This window comes from Protopterus annectens, chromosome 5.part0, assembly GCF_019279795.1.
Source record: "Protopterus annectens isolate FY-2018-M chromosome 5.part0, PAN1.0, whole genome shotgun sequence".
In the NCBI taxonomy this organism is placed as follows: Eukaryota; Metazoa; Chordata; order Ceratodontiformes; family Protopteridae; genus Protopterus; species Protopterus annectens.
Window position 1 is genome coordinate 1,510,468,425 of NC_056735.1, and position 27,145 is coordinate 1,510,495,569.

General features: G+C 44.3%; 1 protein-coding gene across 1 annotated transcript in view; it reads right to left on the bottom strand.

The window, feature by feature from the left end:
• Positions 1 to 2,968: 2,968 nt before the first annotated feature.
• Positions 2,969 to 27,145, bottom strand: part of LOC122802390 (E3 ubiquitin-protein ligase listerin-like) — a 1,831,112-nt gene continuing 1,806,935 nt past the window's right edge. The window contains exon 28 of the mRNA XM_044072016.1: positions 2,969 to 3,653. Coding sequence (XP_043927951.1) covers positions 3,591 to 3,653 — 63 coding nt within the window. The 3' untranslated portion in view covers positions 2,969 to 3,590. The remainder of the gene's footprint in view (positions 3,654 to 27,145) is intronic.

The window sequence follows — 27,145 nt, forward strand, 5'->3', positions numbered from 1 at the left end:
AGACTGAAATCAATGTTACTTTACTCTGTCATATACACTGCTCATAGGCAAACCTCTGCCTTGCATATAGAGCAATCTCTGACCCAGCTTTAATGGAAATACTGCACATTTTCAAGTTAAATGTCACATGGGTCACTCGCTCAAAGGACCTTAACCTGGTATGTGACATCAACAGAACTTACTGGAGAGAGAGATTTGTCTCACAGAGGCTGCCCCACCTTTGGAACAAGCTTCCTAGTCATGTTAAAAATGCCCCTAGGTTGGCTCTATTTAAGCATAATTTGGACTGGATGGGTAACTGGAAATTCAACCAGGTGGTTCCACCTGTGTCTCTCTTGGACAGAGCAACAGGTGCTGAATTTAGTGTCTGCTTGAACCAGGCACCCTTGGAAATACAGGTTGAACTTGGCTAGGCTTGCAAGAGTCCTGGGGCTTAGCCTAGTACCTCATATGATCCTACGGAGTAAAACCCTGTTCCTCTTTGGGATACAGGAATGGGTTGAATGGTGCTTTGATTCTGTAAAGCCTGCAAAACTCCAGAAAAATGAGGATGATGGTCTTGGGAGGTTGAGGAAGACCTGAGAAAGGGGTAAGGGATTTCCATACCATAAAGTAACTGTGACAGATAATGGAGAGATACCACGAGTCTAAAGTTATCTGTTGCCAGATAGTGATGGATAAGGAAAGCCAGAGAGACAGGGAAACATGGTTGAGGGAAAGTGGAGAAAATATGCCAGATGGAGGCAGATTTGTCCTGAAAACGGGGCTTTTGAGTTTTAGAAGTCTGGGTGGGCTTATCATTGAAAACACACTTAGGAACCATCTTCTCTTTAGAAGGCTCACAATGTTGCTTACACACAAAGGCAGACATAGCATGGTTTCTTTGAAAGTTGGATATGGGAGGAACAAAGATTTAAGAATCTGCATCACTTTACCTGTGTCTTTTAGAATCTTAAACAAGTCACCAGCAGCTGTACTAAAGAGATTCTGAGTGTCCAAAGAAGCATCTAGGAGCTTGGCCTTAAAATCATCTGGTAAAGCCTTAAAGAGTACCTCCTCATAACATAACCAAAGCAGCAGCACCAGAGGATGCATTAGTTGAATCATAATTACATTTGATGGTGTGACTGGTAACCTGAGAAGTGGAATTTAATAAGGAGAGAGCAGCAAATTTCCCCTCAGAGTCAGATAGGTCAGATAACACCCCTTCCACCACCACCAAGCTGTGACAAAAGGGCCAAAACATAGTCATATAGGTTTCAGAATTAATGGCTCTGAAGGGCAGGGTGGCAGAACTGTATACATTTTCCCCAACATCACCATAGCCTTACAATCTTTATCAGAAGGAAGGTGCATGGAAGAAGTCAAAAAGCTTGGATGGCTTGTCAGCCATAAGAGGGGTCTGAAGGAGGACACTTGCAGAGGTACTTAAAGGCCTTGGGCACTTTATAAGAACTGTCAGGCTTCTTAGAGGCAAGAGGTTGGGAATCTGGAGGCAAAGCAGCAGCTGCAAATGTTTTCAACAAAGCATACAAGACAGGAGAAAGCTTAAGAGATTCCATCTGCAACAACTCATAATACCTCTTTAGAATATCACAGACTTGTCAGCAGTCCCACTTAAAATACTCCATCATGCAAACTACAATGTTCACAAAGGATAACTCCTCCAAGGGAGAGTCAGGACTCAGGAAATCCTCTTCTTTAGACAAATAGTCTAAAGGAGAGGTAATCTGTGATAAACAGGCCAAGGACTCATCCCCTGAATCTACCTCCTCATTCGAAGAATCAGACTCCCTAGTCATTTTAGCTGGGTTAGAGGACCAAGGAGAAGTAGGAACAGACACCTCCTGAGGTGGTCTTAAGGGCATCACGGCATTGTACAAGCCCTGAGTAAAATCCTGCCATCCTCTCTGAGGATCCTTAGCAATGGGAGGAATGTGCATAGTTTTCTGCTTCTTCTTCAACAGGACATCCATTTTGACCAACCTTGGAGGCTCATAGCTATGCCTAGACCCAATAAGGGGACCAGGGACCACTTCCCTTTGCAGAATGAGGAGAATTCCCCTAAGCCATTTGGAAATGATCAGCTATGGTTCTTCCCAAATGTCTGCTGTGGACATTTGTATCACCTCAAAGGACATATGAGAAGCCAGTTTTCATGCTGGTCTCCTATAGGGTTGCTGCATTGGATGGTCTGTGGGGTTTTCACTCACCTTAAGAGAGACGTCTGGTGGAGGTTGGACAACAGTGTCAGACTGAGACTTCTTGGTCTTCTTTATAAGAGATGGCTGTACCTTGGGAAGGGCGGACTTTGCCATGATACCTGCAAAAAAGTACAAGAAGCTGGTTCTCGAGATAAATAGAGAGGACAGACATCTGCAAAATGTTTTGGGAACAATGACCTGACAAATGGTGCATGGAGTATGACTGTGTCAGGAACCTAGACAGAACAAATGCTTCTTGTGATGGTCTTTATGGGGAATCTGCCTTCCACACTGGCATTTTCCCTTTTTGGATGACATACCCTAAGTACACAAAGTAAAAGGAGAAACAGAAGGAACCCCTATGGGGCACTTATCTTTAAACAGCTCAGTAGAAACCAACTCAGCAAAAGGTGTTCATTTAAACAGATGTTCAACTGTGGCATAGGGACTGGCGGTAAAGAAGTTCTGAGTATGCAGCATTCGTATATCACTTTTATGTACTTATGTGGGAAGCACACATCTAACGTACAAAGCTTGGAGAATATAAAAGCTTTGGTATACTGGCTGGATGTTGGTCTATCGCTGGCAGGAGATGCCATAGGTTATGAATACTGCAACAGTGATATGGAAGGACATTGTCTGATATATACCCTCACTTGTTCAATTCATCTTCATTTGTATCACCAGCATTTTTTTAATAAAAAAATAGATAACAGCTTCATAAAGACAGCTGTCCAGCTAACAAAACAAGACATAAACAATGATTTGTTCCAATGGACAACTATTATATTATATGCTTAATGGCATTTCATATACTAATAGCTGTTACAAGGGCTAACAGTTTCAATATTTCCAAACAATTCACAGTGAACTGCATGTTCAATGGATATGAACAACTTAGTTTTCTTCTGTAGACTGGACACGGGACAAAAATAAATCTGCTTAGTTAAAAAAAATGTAATGAATGCTTAATATAAAAGTGCTTTCTAACAAAGAACCATGGCCCACCACAGTGAAGTCTGAAACAAATGTCATCCTTTAGAATCTATGGCCACTTTTGTGAGGAATTAAAAAAAAGACATCAGACATAAAAGTACAAACGGTCAACAGCACAATGATTCCAACAGAGCAGTAGAATTTATAAACAGCTAAATGTGATAAATATTTGCAACTATTTATTATTTTACATTCTCTGATTGTACACGTTCAACAAATATTTAATGGCTGAACAAAGTATATATATATATATATATATAAAATTAAATGTCTTCTGCATCCTGATATTCGTAGATCTGGTGTGAATGCTGTCCAGTCCAAAGTCAGTATTTGAAGCAATTTATTGTCCTTTAAAACTGTGCAACATCAAGAACTGACTGGGTGTAATTTTCAGAAGAAGGTCTCTCTGCAAAGTGGGCACGTAGACTTGTTGCTGGATGTGAACCATTTATACTGAAAGAAACAAAATAATGAAGTAAGAAACAAAATGCATGATATCCAGTTAAAAGAAATTATGCCATTAAATGAATATCTTGTGTACTGACAAACTGAGTGACAGCTGCATTAGGATAAAGCACAATACTGCTACATAGCTTTTGGTTCTTTAATTTTCAAATGCCCTTAGATAATAAGAATCCTAGTAAAAGTTTATGAAAGGCAGAGAGAGAGCTTTTAATATCCTAGTCATGTACACCTTATCCAAAATATGCTGATCAATGAAATCATCTTCACTCTGAGTGTGGCCCTCTATACTTCATGCCAATGTAACTCTGTTCATTGCATGACCTGCCAAGCAGTGCACAGGACCTTTATCTTCTCTAATGGGACAGATGCATCTTCGAGAGGATTGCTCTGTTCATTTTTCCTCTGACCCCAGGGAGACATTAGTATAGCAGATCAAAGCCACTAGTCAAATAATGATTAGCTGCTTTTACTGAGTGGCACTATCCCTCATCTGTGCAATTTGGCTGACTGCAACAATACACCGATGTAAGTATTTCCACCAGGCAAGTGAATACAAGCAGAATAGCCATTGCCATGTAGTGCTCATCTGAAGACAAACAGAATTTGTAAAAGGGAATACTCTAATTATGAGCACATGAACCTGAAGATTCAAGCACATAAAATAAATGCTAACATTCTCCAACCTCTTTTCCACTAAATGAGATCTGCAAAGCATTGTTTTTCTGCAATTTTTGTGTTTGCAATTTTAAAAGTTGTATTTTTGCCTTGTTTAATTGTTGTAGGCTACAAACTCAAGTGCGCTAGCCGATTTAAAGCATTTACTGTGTCTTTGTGCCTAGTTTCTGTTTAGAAAAAAAACAAAAAAAATCTTGTTTCCTGCCTTTTCTGAACAAGAATAGTCCAGTTTTCAGGTCTTGCTGAATTCTAGGCTGTGTTATAGTTCCTGTGTTGCCCATATCCTTACTTGGATAGGAGGAAGCTCCTCTGTTCACCAGTGAGAGTGGGGAGCTTTGAGCAGCCTATCTGTCCCTGGAGGAGTGGTCTCAGCCCAGTAACTAGTAGCTTATTGGCCGTTTTGGGCTATTTCCTATCTCTTTGAAACTCCCTGCCTTAAAACCCGCTTTAGCACGATTTTGCACATCGCACAAAGTCATTTAAGCAGTTTTTAACTATTCCCGGCTCCACAAAGTCTGCTCTTCAATTTTTCCCTTAGAACTAGTCAAACTTGCAAAATAAGCACTCATCATTCATTCTACAGCCCAGCACTTGCTCAAATTTCTCAGTAAACACTAAGTTTAGCACTACACCCCCCTATAATATCCAGAAGTATAAGGCTCCCTATGCGTTCATTCCAGACAATCAATAAATCAGTTCTTTAAACCATCCAGGCATGTCCAAAGCACAGTTTCAGGTATACTCTCCAGTCCAGTTGGTGAATCTGGGAATCCTGAGGCAATGTTACAATTGCCTTATGTACACAGACAACCCTCTCCTCCTTCCAACAAACACAAATATATGTGAGAGCTGCAACTATACAGCCAAACTGGAGGCCGGGATCTCTCAACCCAAGACTGGCACAGTCAGGAGGTGAAGGAAAACACTCACACCACACAACCAGTCTCACATAGACAAATCGCACCAGCAAACCAGACGCATAATCTCACAAAAACATACATGGAGGCTCTAAATAAAAATCTGCCAAAGCAACAGAGGCCTCCAAAGCAGACATCCAAGCAACCACTACCACACAACCACCTTCACGTATCACATACTTCACAAAGTCAGTGTGCCATGCAGTCGCAGCCCCCAAGGCTAAATAACACACCTAATACACTAGTAATTGGAGACTCTATTGTCAGGCACACTGACGTCCCACTCACCAGACTGAACAAGGATAAGGTCACTGTAAGCTGCCTGTCAGGTGCCAGGATCTGCCACATAACACAAGCACTCAGGTCACTCCACAGCAGGTACAAATACGATTCTGTCATTGTCCATGTTGGTGTGAATGACCTGAGATGTACCTCCCTGGACTACATGAAAAGAGACATAGAGGAACTCTCTGATCATGTAGCCCAGGCCGGTATGACCCTGACCCTGAGTAGCATCTTAGCCTCACCAAGAATGATGCCACAGTATAAAGACAAAATGATCAATTTTAACAATTAGCTAACATATTGGTGTCATTCTAAGGGGATCCAGTGTCTGTCAGCCTGGGATGACATGCTCGACAAGCCACGTTGCTTCGCCAGTGACGGCTTGCACCTGTCACCCTTAGGCTTTCGAATACTGTCTAAGGCTCTTGCCACCCCCATAAAGGCTTTTTTTAGGCAAGGCTCAAAAGACAAACCCACCTCCATAGACAATACCAGAAACAAAAAAACTAAGGGTAATGCTACTCAACGCCAGAAGTCTAAACCTCAAGATGCACGCACTCGAGGCACTCCTCAATATGGAGAAAATTGATATCTGTGCAGTAACAGAAACCTGGTTCACGGCTCCAGAGAGCACCCCAGCATTACCAGGATTCAACTCATACCATTCTTTTCGGCCCCAGAACTCGGACCGAAATACTAAAGGCGGGGGAGTATCCATCTTCATCAAGGATAACCACGCCTCCAGGTTAGTGGCATTGCATGAGGCAGCGGAGACCATCCATGTGCAACTAACAGTAGGTAAAACTGCTTTTCAGTTTGTAGCCTGCTACAGATCACCCACCCAGACTCAGGACCCCCACTCGGCATTCCTGAGAACAATGGAAAATATGAAGGTCACCAAACACCATGATATTGGGGGACTTCAACTACCCAAACATTGACTGGGAAAACTACTCAAGTCCCAACTCTTTTGCCAAACGGTTCCTTGAGTTTATAAACTCAAATGCCTTGGAACAACTGGTCACCACTCCCACAAGAGGGGGCAACATACTGGACTTGGTCATCACCAACATGGGGGCTAAATGTTCCACACCAGAGGTAAGCCCCTCGTTGGTAAGATCAGACCATGAACTAATCACAATGGACATCCACATCCTGACTCCACCCCCAGCCAAGGAAACCACTGTGAAAAATTTCTCAAAAGCAAACTTCACACTTCTCAAGACCGAGGTGGAAAGTTTCAAAGCCCCCGGGCATATGGAAAATGCTACCCAAACCACCGAATCTTTTACAAGTGCACTCTATCAGCACCTACAGGAATGCATGGATCGTACCATCCCAAGTAAAACCAAGACTGACTCCTCCAAAAACAGGAGACCAGTCTGGTGGACCCCGGCCATAAATAAGCGATACAACAGAAGGAGGAAACTATTACATGAAAAGGCAAAATCCCAAAAAGGGAAGGCATCCCTGATCAGTACTAGCAAGAAACTTCAACCCTCATAAAATCATCAAAGGCTAGCTTTGAAAGAAAAACTGCCAAGGACTCTAAAAATAATCACAAAGCGTTCTTTAGCTACGTCAAGAATCTTGGTAGCAACTCTCAGATATGCTCTGAGCTGGTGCAAAATGGCACAAAATACAATGAACCCACTGACATTGCTAACATCCTGACGGACAGGTTCAGTGCAAAATTTATTCCCCCTTCCCCCCAAAAGAGCCAGTGTCTATCCCAGAAGAATGCAATCCCCCAGACATCACAGACACACAGGTGAAAGCAGCCCTCTCCAAAGCAAAAAACACAGCATCAATGGGACCAGATGGTATCCCGGGCTGCGTCTTACGCAAGCTCTAAAATTAACTAAACCCTCACATAAATTCACTGTTCCAACTCAGCCTTACCACAGGTTATGTACCCAAAGAATGGCGTACACAACAGTGATCCTGCTTCACAAAGGTGGCACCACAACGGATCCTGGGAACTATCACCCTATAAGCCTGACTAGCCTGGTCTGCAAGGCTATGGAGCGCATCATCATGGATCTCATAAATAAAGACATTGGGAACCTCCAAACACTGGACCCTACCCAATTTGGCTTTGTTAAAGGCAGATCATGCCTCTTAAACCTAGTTGACTTCTTCAAAACAGTTACCAAAGCCATAGATGAGGGAAAGGTAGTCCACACAGCCTACCTGGACCTCGCAAAGGCCTTCGACACAATACCCCACTCTGGCATCATAAATAAGCTTACTAGCTTAAATATTAACCCATACATCACAAGATGGGTTGCAAACTGGCTCAGGGATAGAACTCACATGGTCAGAGTTGCTGGTGCCATGTCCGACTCTAAACAGGTTACAAGTGGCGTCCCACAAGGCTCAGTCCTGGGACCCCTCTTGTTCGGTATTTACTTCTCTGAGGTACAGGCAAACACGGGAGGACTGTGGCTTACCAAGTTCGCAGACGATTGCAAACTGGGAGCCATAATAGACTCTCCAGCTGACACAAGCATCCTCCAGAAGGGATTTACGGAGATAGATACCTGGTGTCAGAACCATGGCCTCAAGCTAAATGCCAAAAAGTGCATAGTCATCCCCTTTGGGAAAAACAAAGTGCCCACAAGCTACCACATAGGAGGTAATCCACTAAGTACCGAAGAAGTAATTAGGGATATGGGGACCCAGGTAGATAGTAGCCTCTCCTTTGACAATCACATTGCCAAAGTGGTTAGAAAAACCTTCTATATAGCTCACCTAATCACAAAAGGGTTCACATCTAGATCAAGCGAGGTCATTGTGCCCCTCTACTCATCGCTCATCAGGCCCATAATTGAGTACAATGCCCCATTTGGGATGTACCTTACCAGACACCTGCAACAACTGGAGAGACCTCAAAAATATCTCACCAAGAGGATTGTGGGCCTCAAACAGATGCCCTATGCAGCTCGACTAAAGAAGCTCCAGCTCTACTCAGTTGCTTACTGCCTACTCAGAGGTGACCTCTGCCTGACATTCAAGGCCATGTCTAACCCGGAACTGCTGGACATGCTCCACCTCAAGAAAACCAAATCCATTTGAACTACACGCTCCAGGGATTTAAACCTTAGCACAACAATAAACAGGACATGCTGGAGGGATAGATTCATATCCCAAAGGCTTCCCTCGCTCTGAAATAGAATCCCAGTCCATGTTAGACAGAGCCCCTTGCCGACCCTCTTCAAGAGAAATCTTGATGAGTGGATGGGTAATCGTAAATGTACTCCTGGGATCACTTCTATGGCCCTGCTGGAGAGAGGTTCAGGAATCTAGTCTAAAAGGGAGGCGAAAGCCAACATTCTGGCTAGGCTTATAAATGCCCTAGGGCAGATGGCCTAGTACCTACCTATGAACCTGAAAAAGAAATGGTCACCAAAGAATGACAGAAAGAGAGGCAGATGACCACTGAAAGTCTTAGACAAGAGAAGTCTTTAAGTGGAAGAGGGTGAAGGTCATTACTGTGAGGCTGTGAAAAAAATCTAATGTTTCTTGAAATATCTATACAATGTACAATAATGTGTGTAATAAGTAGTTGGAGGTGAGCAGAATTTCAGCTATATTACTGACTGTGATTTACTGGTGGAAACATCCAGTTTGCTGTGTATAATTCCTGGGGACAACATCTTTTTCTGTCTCTCTCTGCTTTTGGTTCTAAGTTTCTGACACGCAGATTTGGCTTTCTGTTTTATTTATGGACCCAGTCTCCAAAAGTGCCCAAGGCACATCTCCAGCAAGAAGGAAAACTATTGTGATATATCCTCCTGAGTTTGGATGGAGTGCAACAATATATGAACTGGCATTGCCAGCCAAAAAACTTAAATTTCTAAGACTGGGCTGCATAGCTAGGAGCAGCCAGCACCTTAGTACACAATTTCCTATCCAGCCAAATTTTCAGTTTCTGCTCCTACATAAATTTGTATTTGTTGATTAGTTGTTCTTTAGGGGTAACTCGATCCTTAAATAATAAACTTATCACTCATTTTATGATGGTGCCCAAGTCCCTGTTATCAACCTGCCTGGTAATCCATCTTTGCCTTCACTATTTTTTAAATTTACTTATGTTAGTATCATTAGACTTGCACTTCAGACTGTTATAAAGAGTAAACATCTCTTGAGATGGGTTATATGTATTCCTGAACTCTTCTACAATGCATGTTTGGGCAGTCTTGTAATTTCCTACCTCATTTGTTCAGATTCTCCGCAAGTGGAATCTCAGTTGGTAGAATATCTGTCATCCATTTTACCGTAACAGTGTTGAAAAATCCCTGCTTCATAGAAGTGATGAGGGGGATCAAAATCTTTGAATATTATCTGAGTTGTGGGTCTTTATTATAAGAATGTTTTTAAAAAGCATTTCAGGACTACCTAAGAGGCGAGTTAAGGCCACAGACCATACTATTTGCTTATTCAGGTTTATATAATCCTCAACTACTTTACGCTTAGTGGCCAAGGCATAACATTCCAGGCTAGGGAGTCCTAATCTGCCTTTGGTAGAAGGAAGAGAAAGTTGTTCTCCATTGCAGCCCCAGCTTGCCTCTAGCCTAGACAAAATCTCAGCTTGATCCAGAACTGCAATTCTGGCAGTAAAGACAGGTATTCTGAGGCATTTAGTATTAATGACAGAATATACAAGGTTATTGCTTGAACACTGTGTCATACCTAAGCGTAGATGTTTCCATTTTTGACAACAGTCTTTAGTTTTCCTCAACATCACATTATGTGTGTCCTCCAATAAGGCATGCAAAAATGAGCATAACTGTATTCCCGGGTATGTTAGTGCATCCCCCACCCCCCATAAAAATGGGATAACTGATTGTACTGCCCAAAGTTGGGTGGTAATTAAGCTTTATAACCTTTGTCTTAGAGGCTTTTGTCTTGTAACCTGAGAAGGAACCACACTTGGAAAGCTCTAAAACAAGAAGGGAAGTTCAAGGTCACGGTTGTCCAGCAGATAACCTGCAAAAGACCCCATTTCTCAAGCATGTCACCAAATGTTCTATGTGAAGTGCAAAAAGCAAAGGAAACGGATATCAGGTCTTGATTTATTTCTTGCAGTCCACATAATTCTCAAAAGTTTTTTTCCAATACTACAGTTTAAAAGCTTCAGTTCTCTAGCACAAAGCCTTACTTATAATCCAGTTCTCACATCTGTATGCTACCACTGGGAAGGACCAGTTTTAACTATATAAATATTTGCTGACAAAGAGATATCTTTGCTCTTTAAAACCTTATCCAAATTTGTCATAGCTTTCCTTCTAAAGAACAAGCATCTTTTCATTTCATGGCTGACCATCTGTAGAGATCTTTGAGCCCAGAAACAAAAAAAATCTGTCACTGCCTCTACTTCTTCCCCACCTATTTTCAATGAAATGACAGAACTAGGTGACATCATTTTAATATTTCTGATGAGTAACAAACCAGCTTTTGCACTTTTTATTTTTACCTTCATTAACAGGCTCTTCAGTTCTTCCTCATTTTTAGCCATTAGAGGGTCTATATTACAAGACCGAAGACACATTCTTTCGAATGCGTCTTGGTCAAACATAAAAGGCTGAAAATGGCAAAGTACCAAAGTGGCTGTTAAGCAAATTCTTTCCCTGGGAAAGAATTTGCTTGGCTGCTTCAGTACTTTGTCGTTTTCAGCACTGTAGTGCGGTCTCGGAGTTGGTATATTTAAATAGGGGGGTATGGGGGGTGCAGCCCCCACATCAGGGGGGTGTGGGGGGCAAAGCCCCCCCCACTTAATGTAATGTTTGAAATTTTTTTTTTTTTTTTTGTTGGAACAGCGATTTTTTTCCCCTTGGAAAAAAATCGCTGTTCTGACACTTCGACATTGTAAGCTTTCGCTTACATAGGGTCGATTAATCACCGTTTGCTTTTTTAAGCATTCGGTGATCTAATATAGACCGTAGAATGGTGGTATCTGTATATCTAAGTCTGTTAATATTTTTCCTAGTAATTTTGATTACCGAATATGATTTGATGAACCTAGAATTTTGCACAATATATTCAGTGTATAAATTGAAAAGGGTGACAATGAACAGCCCTGCCTTACTCCTTTCATAATCTTGATTGAGGCAGTTAACACACATTCAGTTCTAACCGCTGCTTCTTGTTCTGCACGCAGATTCCTCAGGATGCAGAGAACCAGATATCCCCATTTCTCTAAGCACTTACTAAAGTGTGTTATGGCCCAAACAAAGTCTATAGAGCAGTCAAAGTAGAAAAAAGTACTTACGTTCTTACCATAACATTCTTTCTGTGTTGTTGATCTTCATTCATTTAGTACTGATGGATGTCGGTCCATCTTCAGAACCGAGTAGGCCGTTATAACAAGCTCACGCCAGCTAAAAAACTCTCGAGCTAAGTCTTACCTATAGTGCCCCTCTCTATATTACCTGAGATCAAGTTTGCCCGTAAAGAAGAAAGAAAGCGGAGGCTTTATCTGAGCAACTTCCCTATCATAGGCTAAGACCATATCCAAACCTCCAGGAGTCTTTCGGAGGGGGATGGTGGGTGGGTTGTATTGTAATTAATGAATGAAGATCAACAACACAGATGGAACGTTATGGTAAGAACATAACTTCTTTATCTGATATTGTTAATCTTCACTCATTCCTTACTGATGGGGCAGAGTCCCTAGTTACTTTGTTTCCTGGAAGGCCCTATGGAAGAATATTCCTGAGTACCACTGAACCAAAGGAAGTTCTCCCCCTGGAGACCATATCCAATTTGTAAAGAGGGATAAATGTATGAGGCAGACCATGTCACTGCTGCACATGTCATCCATAGCTCTTGCATGGAAAGCAACAAATGTTGTGACTGATCTTGTGTTTCTTTCTTTCTTCCTTACAGATGGCACAGTGGTGTAGCGATAGCGTTGTCACCTCACAGCAAGAGGTTATTTGGTTTGATTCTCGGCTGGGGTGCCTTCTGTACGGAGTCTGCATGTCCTCCCTGCGTTTGTGTGGGTTTCCTCTGGGTGTCCCAGTTTCTTCCCATATTACAAAGACATGCATCTGGAGCATTTCTCCCTGGGCCTCTGCTGAAAATTGGCTTTGTTCCAAGTCGGACTATCCTGGTTAACAAATGTTAAATAAAAAATAAACAAAATACAGTGTGGAATGCACTTTGATTTTAGATAGGAATGAGGCTTTGTTCTGTTGGCAAATGAAGCAAATACAGTCTCTCAAGCATTTAGACAAGGTAACTTTGGAAACAGGTCTTCCCAATCTTGGTCCTGAGAATGACATGAAAAACTGGTCAGATATTCGTAATGACTTAGTTCTGTCTAGATAAAAAAGCAATTGCCTATGCATGTCAAGCAAATGTAGTGCATATTCTCCTTTATTAGAAAAATTTGGAAAGAAAACTGGTAGATTTATGATTTGATTAACAGTCAAGTCTGAAATAACTTTGGGTAAAAAGGAGGGGTTAGTCTAGAGTGATAACCTGTCCTTATGGAACACTATGTAAGGACGTTTTGTGCACAAAGCATGCAACTCTGAAATTCGTCTTGCAGATGTAATGGCCACCAAGAACTAAGTCTTCCAGGATAAAATTTTCAGATCGCAGTTGGCAGCAGATTCAAAGGGAGGAGGAGTCAAGGATTGTATAACTAAAGTTAAATTCCAGGGCTCGATCGGTGGTTTGAAGGGGGGCCTAATGTGTGTAACTCCTTTTTTACAGAGACTGTGCGAAATCAAGGAAGAGTCCTCAAAACCATTATGAAAATTGGAGATTGCCACCAAATTTACTCAAATAGTTGACTGCTGCAGCTTCTGAATGGAGAAGGGTAGATAAGTAATCTAGCACTGTAGAAAGCGGGCCGAAAAAGGATTAACTCCATTTTTACGAAACCAAAAAAATGAATCCTTTTCCACTTACTTAGATAAAGTTTCCTGGTGGATGGTTTATGGGAAGCCAGAAGAATGTGGTGTACAGGGGAGGACAGGTTGTTTTGTCTGGCAATAACTGGAACTGGAGGAGCCAAGCTGTCAGCCTGAGGCTCGATAAATTCGGATGAATCAACCCCTGTGGGTGTGACAGCAGTTCTGGAGCTGGATCCCGAATCCATGGTTGATGTACTAGGTGAGGCCAAGGAAAGGGAAACCATATTTGTCAGGGCCAGTCGGGTGCAATGAGGATTACTTTGCTTTTCAATGGGAGCGCTTTCTTCAAAAACTGTGGGATCAGAGGAAGGGGAGGGTATGCATAAAGAAGTCCCGTGGGCCAATCGTGCACCAGAGCATCCCTTGAGGACTTCCCCTGTGGGGGAAATAGGACAAAGTAGCTGCTGCATTTGTGATTTGCAGGGGATGTAAACAGATTGCAGCAAGGCTGGTCCCAGCATCTGACAATCTCCGTCGCTATGACAGGATTGAGGGAACCACACGTGAGGCAGGAGAATGCATCTGCTCACTTTGTCTGCAATTACGTTGGAATACCTGGGAAAGTGTATTGCTAACAGAAAGTGGTTGGAAGCCATCGCCTGTTGCCAAATTCTCATGGTCTCTCAACACAGCGGGTAGGACTTGGTTTCCCCCCTTGTTTGTTGATGTACCACACAACTGACATGTTGTCGGACTGGATGGCAATCGTTCCTGAAGAGAGAACAGGTTGAAATGCTTGCAACGCTAGAAACACTGCCCTCATTTCTAGAACACTGATATGCAGGTTAGCCTCCAAGGGTGACCAAGTGCCTTGGACTGTCCTTCCCTGGAAGTGCCCCCCCACACACAATCAGGAAGGAGTCCGTGGTCACTATGGCTCTGGGCTGAGAGGGGGAGAAAGGATGACTCCATAAGTGCTCTTCTGGCTTCATACACCAAATTAAATCTTGTTTGCACTGATTTGTTATCCTGATCTGAAAGGACAAAGGATGAGTTAAAGGAGTCCACTGCGTTATTAAAAGCCACTGTAGGAGTCTCATGTGTAGTCTTGCCAGTGGAACTATTGTTATCGAAGCTGCCATTGACTCTAGTAGTTGGAAGAATGCCCGAGCCGGAGCTTTGTCCTGACTATGACCCGGAGTTGAGATCTGAGTTTTCCCAGTTTGTAGAGTGGGAGGGAGACTAGGCAAGGTTGAGTATCGAAATTTGCTCCTATGAACTCTATTCTTTAAGAAGGAGTCAAGTTGCATTTGTCCTTATTTACTGTTATCCCTAAGTGTTCCAGTAGTTGTAGAGTATAGTGAGTGGCTGAGACCAGTAGATGCTTGGCTGGGGCGGTGAGGAGCCAATAATCTATGTATGGAAACACCTGGAATCCTTGCAGTCTCAAGTGAGCTGTTACCACTGCTATGCATTTGAACACCCTGGGGGGCCCCTAGAGAGACCAAAGGGCAGTGCTCGGAACTGGTAGTGATTGGCTCCCAGCCAGAAGCGGAGGTATCTTCTGGAGCATTTGTCCATTTTTTGTGGTAATATGCATCCTGAAGATCTACTGAGCACATCCAATCATCTTTCTCCAGAAAAGGAAGTATAGACTGAACCGTGACCATCCAGAATTTATTTTGTTTGACAAATTTGTTTAGAATTATGAAGTCCAGAATTGGCCTCCAGTCCAGTCTTTTCTGACACTAAAAAAAACCTAGAGTAGAATCTGGATCCTATCTGGTCTGGTGGGACTATTTGGATGACCCTTTTATGAAACGGCTTTCGGATTTCTTGAGCTGCTACTTCCCTTTGACTGGGTTGAACGTCGGGAATATGCATCAACTTGGGTAAAGGTTGAAAGGGATGTGGTAACCTCTGGTAATTATCGTCTGCACTCAAAGATTTGTGGTTATCATTTGCCACGCAAGGTGGTGCAGAGGAAGTCGTCCCCCAACTGCTTCCAGAGGTAAGCAATCTGGCCGCTCTTCAGGAGTGCTGATAGGGTTGTCCAGAGAAGGAATCTCTGGATTCCTGATTACGCAGACCTCCTCTGCCTTTGAAGGGGTGTCTTCCAGTTGAGGTCCCCCTCTGCCCCGGGGGGGGGGGGATCTCACCACGTGTATCATGGAATGGACCCTGGGAATTCTTGTACCACATTTTCTCACTCCTCTGATTTCTGGAATAGGATCGTTGGGGGGTGGAAAAACGTATGCCGACTACAGAAAAGGTCTTACCGTCCTTTTCACACCCAGCTAAAGTGTCTTTTTCCTTAGGGCCAAAAAGAGAAGAGAGGGGCATTCAGGAAGGAAGACTTAAAGGGATCCACAAAATCACATTGGGGCATCCAGGCATGACGTCTTGTGACAACGCCTGCACCCGCTACTCTAGCTGCCCCCTCGGTAGAATAAGAAATTGACCGCATGGAGGAGTTAGAAACAGATTCTAGCGTGGCAAGCTGTGAGGCAACTTTGTCACGTACTCCATCAGCGACTGCTCCTGCAAAGGTTTCTGAGAGTTCTGAGATTAGATCTCTCTGAAGCTGGGAGAAATGTGCCAGATAGTTCAGGGACAGAATGGCAAAGGTTTTTGAAGAGAACACTAGCTTCTCAAGTCTGGCTATCACCTGAGACTCCCTGCTAAGGGGATGGACAGTAGAGCTCTCCTTGGCTAGCTCTTTCTTAGTGGCGACTGCCACAACCATAGCATCTACCGGCAGGCCCTTGGACCAGTGTGTACTGTCTTCTGGAGGAGAAAGAATTTTGTCTGGTCTCCAGGGGATAGGTTCAATGGAATCAAGATTCTTCCAGGAGCGCTGCACTATGAGCTGTATCAAGTCATCTGCAAGCAGGGTCACCCAAGAAGTAGAGGGCCAGGCACGGAAAGCCTGCAAGAATATAGACTCCTCTGAGGAAGGGGTGTTAGACTTCCAGTCTCCCCGCTGCTTTAGTATCTCCAGTGTCTCCAAAGGAGACATCCTCAGGGGGCGAACGTGGGGACCTTTCCCCTTCATTGTAGTCTGTACCTTCGGTGAGGGATTCTTCAGGGGAATTTACGTGCTTCCTCTTGCACAATCTCTTGCGAGGTACCTCCTCAGTGGGATCATCTGCAGAATGGGTACCTTGTGGCAGGATGTCTTGAGGTTACCATGCCTGGTGTCCTTGAGTAGTGGGCCGTGTCAACTGTGGCTCAGAGGAAAGGAAGACATGGGTCTCCGGCGCCGAAGGTACCAGCTGAGAGCCTGCCGATGTAAGCATCCTCTCCATTACCTGGAAAGCAGGTCTGCCCGAAGAGGGATTGGAGCCTGGAACTGAGAAAGACAACCTCAAGACTGGGGTCACACCCTGCTGCTACAAACCCACTCCCAGGGAAGGAGCCACGGGATGACCCGGTTCCGTCAAAGCAACAGGAACTGTAGTAGATGGCACCGAGGAAACAACAGGCGCCGCACTAGGGATAATGGTGCTGACAGACCAGTGTTGATCCCGAGGATGGTCTGGCTCTGAATGAGTCAAAGGCCAAAGGGTAAACTCCAGAGCCATGGTAAGGTCTACCAATGGAGCTGAAGAAGCTGGAACCGGGGTTGGCATTGGTGTCGAAGGTTCTAATACCTCCAGGGAGGTCGAAGGAAGAAAGTATGTAGGAGTCCATGGAGAAAAACCCTTGGCTTTGGAGGGCAGGGAGGATTTGGAGGATGTTGGAAAACCTCTGGCCGCCAGAAGTTGATCTGCAAGCCTCACTACGTCCAGTTCTGAAAGGTCCCTGGAGGAGCGGGTGGATATCCCCGATGGGGAGTCAGGATGCTCTAGGAAGGGGCTATACTGTTGGCCAAGAAACGGATCCACCGAAGGGGGATATTGGGTCTTTGCTTTTTTTTCACTTGGAATAGCTTCTGTAGCTTACCCTGAACTAGCTTGAACTGTTTTTTAACTGTTTGCTGCATTATTTTAAAATCTGCACTTAAAGTTACATTTTAGTCGAATTTGATTGAAAGTTTGTTGTTTGTTTGTTTAATTTAACTGAGGAGGCTGCCCACTAAAGTGTGCTAGCCTGTGTAACTAATTTATCACTGTTTCTGCATTTTCTGTGTGTTTCTACCAAAAAAACAAAAAAATAATCCTTGTTTTCCCGCCTTCCTCGACTAGTTTAGACCAGTTTACAGGCATTGCTGTATTCTGGGCTGTGGTGTAGTTCCTGTGTTGTCCATTACCTTACTTGGATAGAAGGAAGTTTCTTTGCTCACCAGTGGGAGTGGGGAGCCTTGAGCAGCCTACCTGTCCCTGTAGGAAGTGACCTCAGCACAAGAAGCAGTAGTAATTGGTTGTTTTGGACCATTTCTAGCTCTTTTGTAGTTCACTGTTTAAAATCCGCCTCTGGGCGTTTTCTGGCTATACTACTCAAACAAGCTCCTCGTGGATCTGCAGAGTGGTCCTAGCAGCAGGGAACTCAGAAAAGTGACCACTTTCTGGATTTAAGTATCTTTGCTTTTTTTCACTTGGAATAGCTTCTGTAGCTTACCCTGAACTAGCTTGAACTGTTGTTTAACTGTTTGCTGCATTATTTTAAAATCTGCACTTAAAGTTACATTTTAGTCGAATTTGATCGAAAGTTTGTTGTTTGTTTGTTTAATTTAACTGTGGAGGCTGCCCACTAAAGTGTGCTAGCCTGTGTAACTAATTTATCACTGTTTCTGCATTTTCTGTGTGTTTCGACCAAAAAAACAAAAAAATAATCCTTGTTTTCCCACCTTCCTTGACTAGTTTAGACCAGTTTACAGGCATTGCTGTATTCCGGGCTGTGGTGTAGTTCCTGTGTTGTCCATTACCTTACTTGGATAGAAAGAAGTTTCTTTGCTCACCAGTGGGAGTGGGGAGCCTTGAGCAGCCTACCTGTCCCTGTAGGAAGTAACGTCAGCACAAGAAGCAGTAGTAATTGGTTGTTTTGGACCATTTCTAGATCTTTTGTAGTTCACTGTTTAAAATCCGCATTTGCACGGCTTTCTGCGTTGTTAGCGCCTTGGTTAAACAAGGTTAAACTTTTTCTGGCTCCGCCAAGTCTGCTCTTCAAATTTTCCCTTAAGGAAGCTCTACTCTTAGTATAACCAGACTACTTACTATATTATAAGTCTAGCACTTGTTCTCAATACTTCTCTACTAAGTAAGCACTCTCGTACTAAGTAAAGCACTACATCTACTTACCACCCCTGTGAATATCCACTTCCCTTAAAGGTACAGCACTCCCTTATACAGTTCTAGCATGTCGAGTGGTAGATTACTGGCGTCTCCAGTTCAGCTGGTCAATCTGGATATCTTGAGACAATGCTACAATTGTCTCATGTACACAGACAACCCTCTCCTCCTCCCAACAAACACAAATACATGTGAGAGATGCAACTATATAGCCAAACTGGAGGCTGAACTCTCTCAACTCAGGGCTGGCATGACCAGACAGGAGGAAATGGCAACCACACACACAACAATCCCAGTCCCACATAGACCTACCACAACTGCAAACCAAACACATAAAAACACAAAGACATACTCGGAGGCTCTAACAAAAAACTTACCAAAACAACAGAGGCTCCCAAAGCAGACACCCAAAAATCCACCACCTCAAAACAAAACACATGCAACACATACTTCAATAAATCAGTGTGTCAACCAATCACAGCCCTTAAGGCCAAACACCTTGCCTGATACACTAGTAATAGGTGACTCTATAGTCAGACGCACTGATGTCCCGCTGACCAGGCTGAACAAGGAGAAGGTGCTGTGAGCTGTCTATCGGGAGCTAGGATCAGCCACACAACACATGCACTCAAGTCACTCCAAAGCAAGTACAAATATGACTCCGTCATTGTCCTTGCTGGTGTGAATGACCTGAGACGTACCTCCCTGGACTACATGAAAAGAGACATAGAGGAGCTCTCCAATTATGTAGCCCAGGCTGGTATGACCCTGACCCTGAGCAGCATCTTGCCCTCACCAAGAATGATACCACAATACAAAGACAAGATGATCAGCTTTAACAATTGGCTCAAGTACTGGTGTCATTCTAAGGGGATCCAATGTCTGTCTGCCTGGGATGACATGTTGGACAAGCCACGCTGCCAAGGGATGGCTTACACCTGTCACCACTGGGCTTCCAGATATTGACTAAGGCTCTTGCCACCCCCATAGTGCCTTTTTTAGGCAAGGCTCAAAAGACAAACCCACCTCCTTAGAAAACAATAATGGAAAAAAACTAAGGGTAATGCTGCTCAACGCCAGAAGTCTAAATCTCAAGATGCAGGCACTTGATGCACTCCTCAGCATGGAGAACATCGACGTCTGTGCAGTAACTGAAACCTGGTTCAAGGCTCCTGAGAGAACCCCAGCGCTACCAGGCTATACCTCGTATCATGCTTTTCGGCCCCAAAACCCAGGCCGAACCACAAAGGGAGGGGGAGTGTCCATATTCATCAAGGACACCCACACCTCCAGGTTAGTAGCAACATATGAAGCATCAGAGATCATACAGGTGCAACTAACCACAGGCAAAAAGTACAGTTTTGTACCTACCATAAATGTAGATGTTCGAGTGCTAATACAGCTGCAGTAATCACAGATGGGTTTTCAGCCGTCAGGCGGTCCCTCGGTCAGCCGAATTCCAAAGTCTTGGTCCGGCGTCGGTGGTCATCGCATACTCTTCTGACGTCAGGAAGGCCAGAGTATATAAGACACAGCCGACGCCATGTTCTTCAGTCTTTCTTGCCCCAGATGTCAGGTGCCCCCAAAGGGAAGGCAATACATAAATAAAGCTTATCTGCATATGCAAGCAATGCAAGGTAAAGCAAAAACAGTGTAAGCAAGCAAATAAAACATAGCAGGATAACCCAGTCAAGTGGTATGAAGAGGTTGTTAGGCCCTATGCGTTTACCAAGTGGGGAAGGAGGGAGGGAAACCTGTACTGCAGCTGTATTAGCACTCGAACATCTACATTTATGGTAGGTACAAAACTGTACTATGTTCATCGTGCATACAGCTGCAGTAATCACAGATGGGTAGAGTCCCAAAGCTATGCATAGGGTGGTAGGTATTATAAGGAACTGGGTTGAGCCAGAATGCCCTGCAAAACAGCAGTGGCAAAGCCTGCTCTTGTTCTGGAATATAAGGGCAGGTGGTAGTGTTTTGTGAAGGTATGTACAGAACTCCAAGTGGCTGCCTCCAAAATATCCTTAGTAGGAACACCTCTGAGGAAGGCTGTAGAGGTGGCTGTGGCCCTGGTGGAGTGAGATCTGATACCAGTAGGGACAGGTTTCCCATGATAGGAATAACAAAACCGTATGCAGTGGCCAATCCACTTGGAAATGGTCTGTTTAGTAACTGGTTTCCCTTGAGCCCCTACGGCATAGGATACAAAAAGTTGTTCTGATTTCCTGAAGGGCTTTGTTCTGTCCAAATAGTAACGTAGCTGCCTATGGATGTCTAAAGAGTGTAGCAGCCTTTCCCCTTTGTTTTGAGGGTTAGGATAAAAAGTAGGTAGGTGTATGGCTTGATTTAAGGCTACCCTGGATACCACTTTTGGCATAAAAGATGGGTTTGTACGAAGGGAAACCCTGTCCTGATGGAAGATGAGGAAGGGCTGCACCGCCATGAGAGCCTGTAGTTCAGAAACCCTACGAGCTGAAGTGATGGCCAGAAGGAAAGCAGTTTTCCAGGACAAATATTGCAGATCTGTTGAGGCAGCAGGTTCAAAAGGAGGCAATGTTAATTTTTCTAGTATGTAGTTAAGGTCCCAGGCTGGAATTGGTTGCTTCCTTGGAGGTCTTATATTCTTAGCCCCTCTGAGGAACTGTCGTAAGAGTGGGTGAGAGAATAAAGGAGGATCCGTGTTGAATTCTGCAGAAATGGCTGAGGCATGAATTTTTATTGAAGAAAAAGAGAGCCCACTGTTCAGTAGTTCAGCCAGGTACTGTAAAACCTGAGGCAAGTTCAATTTTCTAGGATTCTGGCCTCTTTTCTCATTCCAACAGCAAAACCGCTTCCATTTTGCGGAGTAAGCTTTTCTAGTAGATGGTCTTCTGGCCTCCAAAATGACATCCTGCACCTCCTTGGAGAGTAGGGTCTGTTGTGGTGTTAAGGAATTTTCCATGCAGCGAGGTTGAGTGTTCTCAGCTGACTGTGAAGAGTTTTGTAGTTGTTCTGAGTCAGCAGAAGAGGTATTAGAGGCAGGGACCAGGGAGGCGTACGCGTTAAGCTTCTCAGGAGTGGATACCAGTGTTGCCTTGGCCAATCTGGAGCAATCAGTATCATCCTCGGCTTGTCTGTTCTTGCTTTCAAGAGTACCTTGGGCAGTAGAGGCAGGGGTGGGAATGCATAAACTGTCCATGCTGTCCAACAGAAGGAAAGGGCGTCCACTTTCCAGGCCTTTGGATGGAAGGTCCTTGAACAAAACTTTTTCATTTGATGGTTCCTGTGGGAGGCAAAAAGATCTATGTCTGGCCTCCCCCACGCTTGGATTATCTCCGCAAACACCTGTGGATGCAGTTTCCATTCGTGTGGATCTGTCATATTTCTGCTCAGGGTGTCTGCCAGTGTGTTTTCGAGTCCTGGCAGGTACTGTGCTTGAAGTTCGATTTGTCTTTCCAGAGCCAAGTTCCAAAGAGTCATGGCTAGCCTGCACAAGGGGTATGAGTGTGTTCCTCCTTGTTTGTTTATGTACCACATTACTGTGGTGTTGTCTGTTCTTATCAATAATTGACCTGGATGCAGGAAGTCCTTGAAAGCTGTAATTGCATTTATTACTGCTAGCATTTCTTTTTGATTGATGTGAAGGTGCTTTTCCTTTTGGGACCATCTGCCCTGAATACACCTGTCCGTCATGTGCGCCCCCCATGCGTAATCTGAGGCGTCTGTGGTTATGACTTGTTTTGCTTGAGGCTTGCAGAAAGGAAGTCCTGTGTTTACTTGACACGCTTGGGCCCACCATAGAAATTCCTTTTGTAGACATGGAATTATTGGTATAATTGCTTCCAAGCTGTGACTGTGTTGAGACCATAGATTTTTTAGGTACCATTGAAGTTTCCTCATATGCAGCTTTGCACATGGGATTAGAAGAATGCAAGATGCCATGAATCCCAGAGCCTGCAGGATTTTCCTTGCAGTAAGCCTGGTACTTTTTGCTAGTGTTTTGAAGTACTGAGATAATTGCCCTTGTTTTTCTGGCGTAAGGTATGCCATCTGGGTGTTTGTGTCCAAGCTGGCACCCAGGAAGGTTATTTTCTGAGATGGTGTTGGCCTTGATTTCTCCTTGTTGATGGTGTATCCCAGAGAAAGCAGTAACCGTGTCACATATGCCAGATGTTCCAATAGTATGTGTTTGCTGTCCGCTTGGATCAGGCAGTCGTCCAGATAAGGGTAAATTTGTATCCCTTGAAGTCTGCAATAGGCAATCACTGATGCCAGGCACTTTGTGAATACTCTGGGTGCAGTAGATAAGCCAAAGGGCAATGCAGAGAATTGATAGTGGATTGAACCTGCAAGAAATCTGAGGTATCTTCTGCAGCTTTGTCTGATTGGGACATGCAGGTATGCCTCCTTGAGGTCCAATGTTACCAGCCAAAACTCCTTGCCCAGCATGGGAAGAAGTTGCTGTAATGTGAGCATCTTGAATTTTGGTACGAGTAGGAATGTGTTTAGGATGGATAAGTCCAGAATGGGTCTCCAGTCGGTTCCTTTTCTTGGTACCAGGAAGAGCCTTGAATAAAAACCTTGACCTTGTTGGTGCGTAGGTACCTTTTGTATAGCTCTCATGTTTAGGAGCTTTGAAATTTGTAGTTGTGCCTCTACCCTTTGATTTTGTGGTAGGTTTGGCATGCCTCTCATTTTCGGAAGAGTGTGAAATTGAAATTTGTAGCCTCTGCTTATAATGTCCAGTATCCATTTGTCTGTTGTGACAATATGCCTATTGCTTGCAAATAATGCTAGTTTTCCTCCCAAAGGTGCTGCCAGCTGAGATTTGCTTGGCATGGAAATGAGGGAGTCATTGGGTTTGCTTCCTGTATTGTTGTGCACTGTCTTCACCACCTCTTGGTGCTGGAGATTGCCATTGTCTGCCTCTATATGATCCTTGTGATTGCCCTCTGCCCCTTGTGCGTCTGTATCTACCTCTTTGGGGCTTGTCAGTGGCTGGAAAGGACCAGTTTTCTGAAGGCCAATTCCTGCTAAATCGTGGTGGCTGGACCTGTAAGAAAGCTTTGACAGCCTGCATAGATTTGGCTTTTTCTTCCATTTTGCGTAGAATATCCTCAGCATTAGTACCAAAAAGTACATCCTTTTGTTAAGGAGCATCAAGAAGTTTAGCTTTCACATGATCAGGCAAATTTTGTTCCCTAAGCCAGGCATGTCTGCGAATGACTGATCCTGTAGCAGCCGCTCTACTGGAGGCCTCTAGGGCATCATAACCACATTGTAAGGTGTGTTTACCCACTTGTTCCGCACTATGCATCATATCCTGTAACTCTTTTAAATCTGGTTGTTCAGGTTGAGACATTTTGTTTTTTAATTGTGATAACAGGAACTGTTGATATTTAACCATATGAAACTGGCAGTTTAAGGCCCTCATGGCTAGGGTGGCCGAGGTATATACCTTCTCACCCCACCTTTCTAGAGATCTAGATTCCCTTTCTGCAGGAAGTGGATTCTTGGCAGTGGAGGCCTTAATTCCCTTAGGGCCTTGTGAAATGGTTTCAGGGTCAGCATTATGGCCTTTGTAGAGAAATTGGTGAGAACTGGGTACTCTGTAATATCTATCAGGCTTTACTGGTGCAGGAGGCAGAGAATCAGGATTAAGACAAGCCTCCGAATATACATCATCCAGTACCTCCAAAACAGGGGGTATAGCCAGAGGTCTGTGCTGAGGTAACCAAAGGAATTCCCTAAGTCTTTTCTTGGAATCTGAAAAGTCTTGACCTTCCCAATGGAAATGTTCCCTCAAGGTGTGCAAGGTTTCCCCAAAAGAAAAATCCTCAGGGGGGGATACAGAAAGAATGGACTGTTCTGCATCCGAATCCTCAAAAGGAGAGTAAGAGTGTTCCTCTGCATCAGAATGTTCTGATAAAATGGATCCCTGATCTGAAGAGGGGGATTCTTCCTCCACTCTGGGTCTCTTGTCAGGAGGGGGCTGGGAACCTCTGATAAGAGTTATTAGGTCCTCAGCCATTTTAAGTATCTGTTTCTTAGGCATGGGTCCAGGAGATGGGCCTTGAGCAGCAGGCCTAGGGAGAGGCCTGGCAGCTTTGGATTTAGTGAAGGCCTTAATAGAAAAGGAAGATGAAGGCCTAAATACACCATGGGTGGAGTTGGATCTGTCCACATTAGTAGGTTCGACATAAGCCGGGGCTTCGGTTGTAGTCTGTGAAAGGGCCGATGACCCAGCGGTCTCGGGTACAGAAGACACCGCCAAAGGAGTGTCGTCGGTAGTCAGGGACTGCAAAGGCGTCTCGCTGAGAACCGGACCACGTGTAGCCTGTTTCGGCGTGGTGTCTGTGGAGACCGCAGTCTTCGCGTGTCGGTCCTTTTCCTTGCGTTTTTTGGATAAAACGGTAGTCGGAGTGTCTGACGACATTTTATAGTCAAAAGCTTTACCAAAAAAGTGTTGGGCGAACTCCGCCCGACGCTTGATAGTGCGTTTATTAAAGGTAGCGCAAAAGCGACAGCCCGAGACGTCGTGGTCTGGGCCCAAACAAGGTATGCAAAGGGAATGGAAATCCTTATGCGGTATTTGCTTCCCACAAGAAATACAATTATTAACTTTTTCTGACATCGGTCTGAGGCAAGAAAAGTTTCCAACGGGTACTTAGCTTTAGTGAAGACTTCGGTTCCAAATATTTTCGTAATTCAGGAGCTGGCCGACCGGCACTTGCGAACTGCTTCTGCTTCGGGCACTGCGCGGCAAAAAAGACTGGAGAACATGGCGTCGGCTGTGTCTTATATACTCTGGCCTTCCTGACGTCAGAAGAGTATGCGACGACCACCGACGCCGGACCAAGACTTTGGAATTCGGCCGACCGAGGGACCGCCTGACGGCTGAAAACCCATCTGTGATTACTGCAGCTGTATGCACGATGAACATCTGCTATACAACTGGTAGCATGTTACAGACCACCCTCCCAATCTCAAGAACTCCACTCAGCCTTCCTGAAGACATTGGAGGATATGAATGTATCACAAAATACCATCATACTGGGAGACTTCAACTACCCAAACATAGATTGGGTACATTATTCTAGCCCTAATACCCTAGCCCAAAGGTTCCTGGAATTCATAAAGTCAAATGCACTGGAACAATTAAGTCACCTCTCCCACTAGGGGAGATAATATACTAGACCTGATCATCACAAACATGGGGACAAAATGCTCCAAACCGGAAGTATACCCCTCACTAGTGAGATCTGACCACAAACTAATCACCCTGGATATACATTTCCCACCTCCACCCCCAGCACAAAAGACCACAGTGAAAAACTTCTCAAAAGCAGACTTCACTCTTCTTAAGACTGAGATGGTATCCTTTAAGCCAACTGTGCCAGTGGATACCACATCCCACGATGCCGAATCCTTCACAAATGCTTTCTATGGACATCTCCAAGAATGCATGGATCATGCAATCCCAAACAAATCCAAGTCCCTCTCCACCAAAGGTAAGCGTCCTGTCTGGTGGACCTCAGCCATAAACAAATTGTATAACAAAAGAAGGAAGCTACTGCACGTCAGAGCAAAATCCCATGAAGGGAAGACATCTCTGATCAACATTAGCAGAAAACTACGTTCTCTCATAAAAACATCCAAGGCCAACTTTGAGAGAAAAATCACTAAGGACACTAAAGATAACCACAAAGCCTTCTTCAGCTATGTTAGAAACCTGGTGGAAACCCTCAGATATGCTCAGAGTTGGTTCACAACAATAAAAATACACTGAACCCACAGATATTGCCAACATTCTGGCTGACAGGTTCAGTGCAAATTTCTCCCCTCCTTCACCCCCAAAAGAAGAAATACATATCCCAGCTGAATGTAATCTCCCTGTCATCTCAGATGTCCAAGTGAGAACCGCCTAAACAAAGCAAAAAACTCAGCATCAATGGGACCTGACGGTATCCCGGGTTGCGTGTTACGTGAACTCCAAGAGGAGCTAAACCCACACATAAAAATGCTATTTAACCTTAGCCTTACTTGGGATATGTACCTGAACACTGGCGTACAGCAACAGTGGTCCCACTCCACAAGGGGGTGCCTCTACAGACCCTGGAAACTACCGCCCCATAAGCTTAACCAGCCTGGTCTGCAAAGCTATGGAAAGAATCATTATGGAACTCATAAACAGAGACATAGGGGACCTACAGACACTTGACCCCACCCAGTTCGGCTTTGTAAAGGGCAGATCCTGCCTTTTAAACCTGGTTGACTTTTTCGAAACAGTCACTAGAGCCATTGACGAGGGCAAAGCAGTCCATACAGCATACCTGGACTTGGCTAAGGCCTTCGACACAATACCCCACTCAGGCATCATAGATAAGCTCAACAGCTTAAATGTAAACCCTTATGTCACTAGATGGGTTGCAAACTGGCTAAAGGACAGAACCCATAAAGTTAAAATCGCTGGAGCAATGTCAGACTCAAAGCCAGTCACAAGTGGTATCCCACAGGGATCT